The following is a 9,773-nucleotide window of genomic DNA, read 5'->3' as shown; positions in this document are numbered from 1 at the left end:
ATGGTTACAAGGACACAATGAACGCGAACACAAATGAGGATTAACTTGTGTAGCAGAGTAAGGTGAGTGATTTTTTTAGTTTATTTTAATTTGTAAGATTTCTTAATAATTTTTAAACATCACTTTTATTTAAATTAAACATTGAATATTTAAACAGAAGCTATTTTATCAAAACATACTTGTTACACTAAATACAAAAAGTTTGTTTAAAGCTGTAACTTTTTAAATATTTTTACTGACATGCTTTTTAGCAGAAAAATTTATTTAAGTCTTGAAATTATGATAAGATTTTATTAGTTTTGAAGATTAATAAGTATAATCAAAAAATACTAATGCTGACTTTAAATTTACAACGATTAAACTATAGTGTAAACTAATTACAGTTTCTCATATGTGTACTTTGTATTTGCAGGGTAAGAAAACTAGCAGATGCCGTACCATGACATACGATGATGACTTTATAAACTTTTATATTCTTTACTTTACCTTTTATCATACTTTTTGTAATTTCTTACAATATATGTTTCTAAATTAAATTATACGTAACATTCTTACGTTTGTTTCTTAAAGTACAAAACATAGTAGTTTGACTGATTATTTTATAAGCATGTATTTGAGTAAAATATAGAGTTTTGTGATATAAAAAAAGTTTAAATCAATTTTTTACTTATAAAAATAGGTAAAAAGTTGCTTTTTTAAGTTACTGAAATAAAATTTTTAAATTTTCGCTGTTTTTTGTTGTTTTCGATGTCTGTATAATTATTTCAACTGTAAGTATGTACTCAAATAAAATGTAAAAATGCACAGCTTTCAATTATATTCATATTTTTTTTAGTTTTTAAGAGATTACGCTGTGAGTAAAATTATTAGTTTAAATAGCAAAAAAAAATGTATAAACTAGTTAACTAAAAACAAAATATTTTTCATCTAATAAGGCTTTTTTTTAATAAATAAATTTACCAACTAACTTAAATCTCTTTAAAAATAGTGCTACAAAATGTTAGCTTAAATTCCATTGTGAATACTGAACATTTAACATTTTGTCACATTGTTTGTAAACTGATTTTGTTGGAAATAATAAAATTTACTGTTTTAGAAATAGTCAAAATGAGCAAAAATGTAATATTAAGTTTGAAACTAATGAACTATATCTAACACATAGTATTATTTTTTTGTTCATTTAAATTTAAAGTTAAAAGCATTAAGTTGGGTCTAACTTGCAATATGGCTCTTACTGTATGGTTGAAAAAAGGTTTTATTTAAAGATACATAAATCTTTTATAAGTCTGAAACTTGTAGCAGTTTATATTGGTAATATATACAAAAAAGATAAACCTAAACTTCAAGTTATTATTGGAATTTTGAAAATATTAGCCTCAGGATTGCCAAAAAACCTTAAAACCTTGAATTTGAGAAATTTGAAAAAAAACCAGCTAAAATCTAAAATTTCTAAAAATTTTAACATGTTAAGTAGTAAAAATTCATTTTGACACATAAAATCTATAATAAAAACAAAATTATTTTGTCTTCATCAATTTTTTTTATTAAAAAACACATGTAAAGTAGCTTTACAGTATCTTTTTAATGAATTTATACTATTTAACATAGTTTGTTACATTAAAATTAACTGAAAACTAAAAATATATCTAAAAATGTGTACTTTTAAAAACTTGGAGGAAATTTGCCAGAAACATTTGACAACCCTGTTGGAAAATTTTTATTTAAGACCATAAATGTTCTAGCTATAAAAAAATGTTTTTGAAATATTGCCATTAAGTTTATACTCATGCATAATAGTGAACAATTTTTTTTTGTGCCAAAAAAGAAAATAAGTTTCTACAGTTCTAAATTTTGCTAAAACTTTTTTTATGAAAGGTTATTTTAATTTTCCATTTTGATGTGTGTTTTTTTAAAGTTCTAATTTTACAGTTCACTAGAACATGTCATTTTAACTGGCAACATTTTATTTACCACATTATTAATATAATAATGTCTCAAATATTTCTTGTTAGTATTTAAGTTTACTGTTGCTATATCACTGTTGCTTTATCAAGCTTTAATACTACCAGGCAAAGTTTCTAGAGTTAAAAAAAAAAGAGCTCTAAATACTGAACAAGCGTTTGTTTGTTTTAATTTACTGGTAGATTGAATATTTTAGTATCCACTTGCTGATAAGAGTTGTAAATATTCTACCAAGAATTAAATAATGCAATATTGGAATTCTGTTATTTAAACAATGATAGTCCTTATTTAAACTTAACAATAATATTATTTCATTAAGTAGATATATCAGGGTTGCCACACTTTCAGGGTACTCAGGACACTCAGAATAACTTATTTTATTTTGAAATTAATTGTTTAACTCAGGCTAACTTATTATAGTTTTGTTTTTTATGAAAAACTGAGGATAATTTAGATTTTTTAATAATCTCAGGATACATTTTTTCTAGATTTTGAATTGATTTAGTTTCAATATTTTGTTGTTTTCTAACCCAAGACCCTTCTTGTTGAAGAACTTGATTTTTAAATATTTTGAAAAGTTAAAAAATTTTTTTAAATACTCAATATACTTTGGATGAACCAGGACAATTTAAGGTCATTCAAGAAAGTTTTTAACTCAAAGAGTGGCAACCCTATAAAGATAAAGTTGATATGTACTACGATATGTACTACTATAATGGAATGCATCTTTCAGCTCTTTAATTGTTTGAATGTTGAGTGTCACAAACTCATTCAACTAGAGTGCAATACTATCATTAATATGAGATTGTGGACTTGTTGTATAAGACCTAGAGAGTGAAAATTATATATATTTTATATAACTGCATGTCAGTCTATTAGTGTATTTTTATGGTTTAAATATAAGAAATATTGTTTGACCAATACTTAATTGTTTGGGAGTTATTTGAACATTTAAAAGTAACTTTCACTTGAACTTAAATAGTTTAAAAGTTTTATTCATTTCAAGTTATTTATAAAAGTAATTTATATTTTTGAATTAGTTTTGTTATAAAAGTCTGTGGTTCTTTTATATAAAAGATACATCACCCAAACTGTTTTGTCTGATTTATATAAAGTAGTCTCAAATATAATTTAGTATATTTAAGGTATTAACTAAAAAGTAGGTATTTAATTATTAGTATACCAACACCTATACCTTATACTACAATAGATTATTTTATAAAAAGGTACTTATTCTCTACAGATAGTAATGTTTGAATTTAGTTGTACTGTAATTTATTATGATGAAATTTAATAAGATAAGTACAAACTTTGAAAATGATGTAAATATCTCAAATACAAAAACCTATGATAATATAAGATTAATGGTTTTTGATTTGTATATTTTCAAAAACTCTTGTAAAACCTTTAAAGTGGGAAGCAAGTTTTAGCTCAGTTAAAAATAAGGAAATATGTACAGGGTTGCCACTTAACCTGGAAACCTGGATTTTGGGATATTTAAAAAAAACCCTGAAATTCTAAATAATTTTCACATGGTAAGTAGAAAATTTTTGATTTGACACAAAAAATCTACCATATAGATAAAAAAATTTTGTCATCATTAAACATTGATATTGAAAACACATTTGAAGTAGCTTTACAGTATTTTTTCAATGTTTTTGTACTATTTAACATGGTTTTTTTACCTTAAACATAAGTTTAAACTAAAAATAGACCCAAAAATAAGTACTTTAAAAAATCTGGAAGAAACTTTGAAAACCTTGACAAAATTTGCCAAAAGTCAGTGGCAACCCTGTATGTAGTAATACTTATGCAAACAAAACATGGTAAAAATTCCAGGAGTATTTAATAAAACTTGTTTTGTTAGTAAGTAAAACTATCAACTTTAACACTGGACTACTTTTTTAAGTAAAACATAAATTCAGGTAAAATTAAAAATGACAAAGTCAGACAAGTATGATGATGACTATCATTTTTGCAAAGTTTTTCTTGGTTTCTTTCAGGTGCTACACATGACAAGAATTTTGCTGAATACTTTCAGATTTTTAAAAAACTCAGACTAGTTTAGATAATATTCATAAATATCTGGCTAGTATATTTTACTTTTTTTTGGTATCTGTTTATGTCAAGTGTTTATAAAACTTTTATAGTTGGTTAGAAATTTTATTAGTTTTTTTTTTTGACTTAGCTTATTGAAAAAAATACTATAAGTAGGCCTTGTAACCTTAAAAGAAATGTACTACAAAAATAAAAATTAAAAGCTTTTTAAAATTAAAGTTACTTCAAAATAATTTTTCAACAATAAATTTTGCATACTGAAAATTAAGTGAATTATACATTAATAAAATTTTAATGCTAAATTTTGTTTGACTGTGCTGTTAAGCTGGAAATACTTTGCAAGCCAGAAGACCCCTGTTGTATATAGTTAGTCCGTATACTATCAAAATCCCCCGATCAAAATCTACCTGTGTTCAAAATCCACAAATTTTTTTTATTTTGTTTATTTATTCATTTATTTTATATTTTCTTTAATTATTTTTTATTTATTTTTCACTATCACTGTTACCCCTAACCCTTACCCTCAATCGGTAAGCAATTCTCAAATTTGACTGGGTGGATTTTGAATGTTTCCCACTTTGTCAATTTATGATAAATAAAAAACTTCCTTAAAATATAAATTTTGACACTTATTTATAATTAGTGTTTCAGACCACTTTTTTTTCTTTATTTAACTTAAAAATTAAGTATTTTGGCAAAAACAATATGAAGTTCTTAGAATTTTGAATAATTTGACATGTAAAGTAAAAAATCTGAAGATTACATATTAAATAGACAAAAAATATTTAAAGTAGAATCACATTTAGAGTAGAATTACAGAATCATTTCAGTAACTTAACTACAGTTTTTAATCCCAAGTTTTATTTTCTACTAAAAAGAAACAAGAAAACTTCTTAAGCATGTACACTTTACTTTTAAAATCCTGGAAGAAAATCAGAAAACATGAAAGAAGTTTCTAAAAAATAAGTGGTTACCTTCTTATTTTAACATATTGGTTCATATATCTCAATATAACAGAATAATGTTAGTATTGAAATTAATGTTATTAGGCAGCTGTTTTTTTTTTAAATATAAATGATTGTATCTTTAATTTATATTATATAAATTGTTTAAAAAACATCTGTACAAGTATACAGTATATTTTAATCTAGTATAGGACTACGAAATAACAATCTTTGGTTATAAGGACTAAAATCTTTGCTCACATTACAATGAAAGTTTTCTTTGGATAAGCATTAAATATGTTTTATCCTATCTATGTGCATAAGTTGTATAAAATATTTTTATTAATGTGAGCTTATAAAACTTTTTCACGATCATTTCTAATTTTTGTTAAAATAGTTTCAAGGTTAATAAAATTATTTCCACTAAGTTATTTAAAGAATCTAGTTGCATAATGACTTATTTAATATAAAATTACTTGAAATAAATTTCTTGTCTCAAGTTTTTTTTGTAAGCTAAAGCATTTATCTAACTTGAAACAAACATACTGTATTATTAGAAGCTTACTTACTAACTACAAACAAAAATACTTACAAGCTGTAATTTTCTAGAACTTACAAAAGCTCCAAAGACATTTATTGTATTATTAAGTTTTAAAAAACTTTCATATTTAAAATACTTTATTTTATTGTGAAAATGTCACTAGAGTTCCGTATAGTTGTATTTTAAATATACCTATATGAAATTTAACATTTATGATCTAATCCTAGCACAAAGTCATAAAAAATTCAAATCTCTAGTTAAAAAACAGTTTAAACAAAAAGTGTAGAGACTAATTAAGCTATTAACAGGGTTAACATACACTCAGGACACACAGGATAACTCTTGATTTTTTAAAGTTTTTGAAAATCTCAGGATACTTAAAATTTTTTTCAACTCAGACTGACTCAAGATAGTTTTTGTTTTTTTTTTTAAACTGAGGGTAGTTAAAAGTTTTAAAAAAATCTCAATACTGTTTTTCTAGATCCTAAATGAGATTTGTTTGGTCTAGTTGCACTATTTTGTTATTTTATAGCCAATTTTGTTGAAAAACTTGTTTATTATTATTTTCTTAAGTTATAAAAAATCTATTTTAAGTATTTAAAATACTCAAGATATTTTGAAACAGTTTAAGATCACTCAGGACATTTTTTTGATATAAATAGTGGCAACATTGTATTTTAATATCTCAGTTAAAAGTTTGGACCAGGTTGTATTAAAAACCTAAGAATATTTTACTATAGTTCCTAGGCAAATTTTAAGTATGAAAAAGAATAATAAAACAAAAAGACAGATGCTAAAAGTTTCCTTTTATAAGCTTTATAACTTAACAAAGTTTACTAATTAATGTTGATATGTCATTAATAAACTAAACTTATAATTTTAGTTTTAAAATTTGAAATAATTTTGTATTCCATTGAAAGCATGAACAATACTGGTTGACTTCAGCTTTTACATCAAGCTATTAAGTTTTAAAATAAATCATCTGTAAACTAATAATGGTGTTAAGTGTATTTATTTACAAAGTATTTAGTCATTCTCTAAAATTTTATTTCTAAAAGCCTTAAAGGTATTTGGCTTGTTCTTTTACTTAGAATAAAAAAAAAAACAGCTTTTGGTAAAGTTTGTTGCAAAATAAGTATCTTTAGATAATAATTTTTTTTTAAGTGGTTTTTAGTATTATTACAATATTTAACCATCCTAAAGAGTTTTGTAATTAAATATAAATATACAAGTTAATCAAGTATATTGAGAATTGAAAAAAAAAACTCCTAGTTTTAAAAACATAAGACTGTAGGTTAACCTTATTTCTTACAAGTTTATGTTTTTTGTAGAGTTTTATCTTAGCTATCAGGCCCTTTTTACTGCTTCCTAAAATTTGAAATATCTTTGAAGTTTAAATGATTAGAAATGAGGAGTTCAATAGTTTTCTTATGTTTAGAGATAAGTATAAACACAAAAAAAGACAGCTTGACTAAAAGTTGATTTTTTATTTCAAGTTTAGTGGACTTAAAAAAAATTCATCAAGGTTTCTAACTAGAACTTTGGTCAATCAGTGAAGCAAGTTGTAAGTTTTAAGTAAGAACCCAGGTTTAATTTTTTTAATTTCAAGCACATGAAAGTTTTATACTATTAAAGCAATGTTTCTTTAAATTTTGATATATTTTTGAACAATCTAAAAAATTCAATTCATTTTTGAAACATGTTGGATTTGTAAACAAGTTTCTTATAGAATTGTATTTATGGAATATTTACTTTTGTAGCTTTCACAAATTGAATTTATTTTAAACATTTACCTTCTTTTAGTCAAAATCAAAAAATAATAAAAATAATGCTCTGCCCCTCACTAGACAATTAACTGGTATTTAATTGCCAAATTATTTTTTGATGAAGTTTTGTTTGATTTTTTTATAAGTTAAACTTTATTTAACCTGAATGTTCTTGTTAAAATTTTAGTGGGTGTCCAGTTAACAACAGAAGCTAAATTGTCAAAGTAATATTGATAAGAACCAAGTAAAACATAAGAGCTTGCTTAAATTGGAAAAATAAAATTGGCAAGTATAGTACTATTTGACATCAATATTTTTAAAATTTTAAAACACGTTCAATTTCACCTTATCCAATGGTTTAAGTATTGAAAAATTACATAGTTGATTACTAAATGTTTTTTTAAGACTTGGTAAATAATCAAACACTTGTCTTAAAAATATTTTTCGTTAGTTATAATGAAGTTGGTTTCAAGCCATTCAAAAAATGTTTAAAACAAGATTAGTTTTGAAGTTTAATCATTTAAACCAAGAACAATTATTACTTAATACTGAACTGGTCATTTTAAGGTGTTTTGATTTTAAAATATAAATGTAGTTGTCATAATCAATAATTAAAAATGTCAAGTTTTATAAAGTTATAATTTCTATTTGCAGATACAAGATATGTTAATAAACCATGTTTAAGAGGAAAAAATCATCCAAAAAGTCCCGCAAACCCTCAGACGTGAAATGGGTGCTCGAAGGGATAGTGGAGTACCTTCAAACGCCCGTCTTCACCACCCCCGTCATGAACTTCATCGACCAAAACTGTCACTGCTTTGAGCTCAAAGAGGAAAACAAATTTGAATACACTGAAATACACAACGACTACAAAGTTCTTGTGGAAAGCCTTGTGTTGCAGTACACAAAAGAGCTCAACATCTCTCAGGAACTTTTTGATGAGGCCTGCACCCGGCACAAGACGAGCATGAGAAAGGTGCAGGGTTTGTTCAAGTACGTGTGGGCTGCCGACGACTTCATCCTGTTCAAGCAGATTATGGGGAGGCACAACGTTGAGATTGAGATGCAGACCCACGCCATGCTGGCAAATTGCGGTGAGAAGACAAAAGTTTCTGCGGGAGATGATGACTTCATCATGAACAAGTCAAAACAGGAGTTTGAAATGGCTTCAAACGAGCTGAGCAAGATACAGGAGATGGATGCAAGGAATCTGGAGCAGGCGATCGAGTACAGCAAGAGGGAGAGCGAGAGATTGAACAAACTCGCGTTGCTGGAAGATGAGATGATGAGGAAGGCGATTGCGTTGTCGCTTGAGCAAAGCAGTGGTGATGACAGTGCGAAGAAAAATAGAGATATCACATCTGCTTCAAAAACAAATTATTTTAGTGATGTCCCATCTACCTCTAAAGCAAATAATTATGAAGGCAGCAAGATTTTAAAAGTTACTTCTGGTAAAAGTGTTACAAATGATGTTCCTTCTACTTCTAAAGCTGCTGTTTTCGAAGACAATACTAGAAAGCTTGCAAGTGAGATTGAGAGCAAAGAGTTGACTCTAAGTAAACCCATGAAGTCAGAAACATTTGAAAATAATACAAATACTGATGGTAAAACAGGCAACCTCAATAAAAATGGGGAGAAGAAGGTTGCAAAAGACTCTGTTATTAAAAAGCTGAACCCTTTTAAAAATACCAAAGAATCAATACCAAGTAGCAGAAATCAAGAGTCTGAATCACTTGGTAATGTTTCAGAAATAAAACTGGATACCAGTGGTAAGAAACCATCTAGCCTCAGTAAAAAACCAAAACCACTTACCCAAGAACTCAACCCAATCAAATCTCACCAAGATTCGAGCGACATAGCCACCGACTGGATCAACTCTGCCAAACAAGAAAACCTCAAAACAGAGCCGTTCAAACCCGCGTACAACCCATCTGCAGAGTACAAGTCTTACAACTCAAACTCAATCAGCCAGGAGGAGCTCGCCAGCAGGAAGAAGTACTTGGAGGAGCAGCGGCAGAAGATCCTGGCGCTGAAGAGGCAGCAGAGAGACGATCAGCTGAGGGATCACCAGTTGGAGAAGGAGCAGCAAGATGAGGATGAGGAGCCGGTGGTGAGCGAGGAAGAGTTTAAGAGGATGAAGTCGCGCCTGGCGGTGGCAAGCAAGCTAAAGAGGGATGTGGTTGGAAAGAAATATTAAATTTCATACTTTTATTTTTATTGATTGTACTAACTGTGAGCTTATTTCTGTAACTGTTGTTATCAACCTGACTTCAAAATTTGTAAATCATGTTATTGAGTGTTTTTTTGGTGCCTGTTTAAATGATTTCATATACACACTACTTTGCAATTTAAAATATCTTCAAACAATTCTTTTTGACATTAGTGAGCCTATTCAAATATTTACATCTTTAAAGTTTTCATATTCATTTAAAAACAAAAAGCAATAAATACTACTGTAGATGTTTTTTTTTTCTTACTTTTTCAAAGGTTTAAAGTTAAATG

At 26.8% G+C, this 9,773-nt stretch overlaps 1 protein-coding gene across 1 annotated transcript; it reads left to right on the top strand.

Annotated features, from left to right (window-relative positions):
• Nucleotides 1-7,935: 7,935 nt before the first annotated feature.
• LOC145834132 (uncharacterized) lies at nucleotides 7,936-9,627 on the top strand. The gene has a single exon (XM_082941490.1). The coding sequence runs from the start codon at nucleotides 7,948-7,950 to the stop codon at nucleotides 9,466-9,468; it is 1,521 nt and encodes a 506-aa protein (XP_082797616.1). The 5' UTR covers nucleotides 7,936-7,947; the 3' UTR covers nucleotides 9,469-9,627.
• The last annotated feature ends 146 nt before the right edge of the window (nucleotides 9,628-9,773 follow it).

The sequence above is a fragment of the Thalia democratica genome, chromosome 4 (genome assembly GCF_965202585.1).
Source record: "Thalia democratica chromosome 4, ktThaDemo2.hap1.1, whole genome shotgun sequence".
Taxonomy (NCBI): Eukaryota; Metazoa; Chordata; class Thaliacea; order Salpida; family Salpidae; genus Thalia; species Thalia democratica.
The sequence above is the reverse complement of the archived record's forward strand: the minus strand, read 5'-3'. Positions and strand labels throughout refer to the sequence as shown.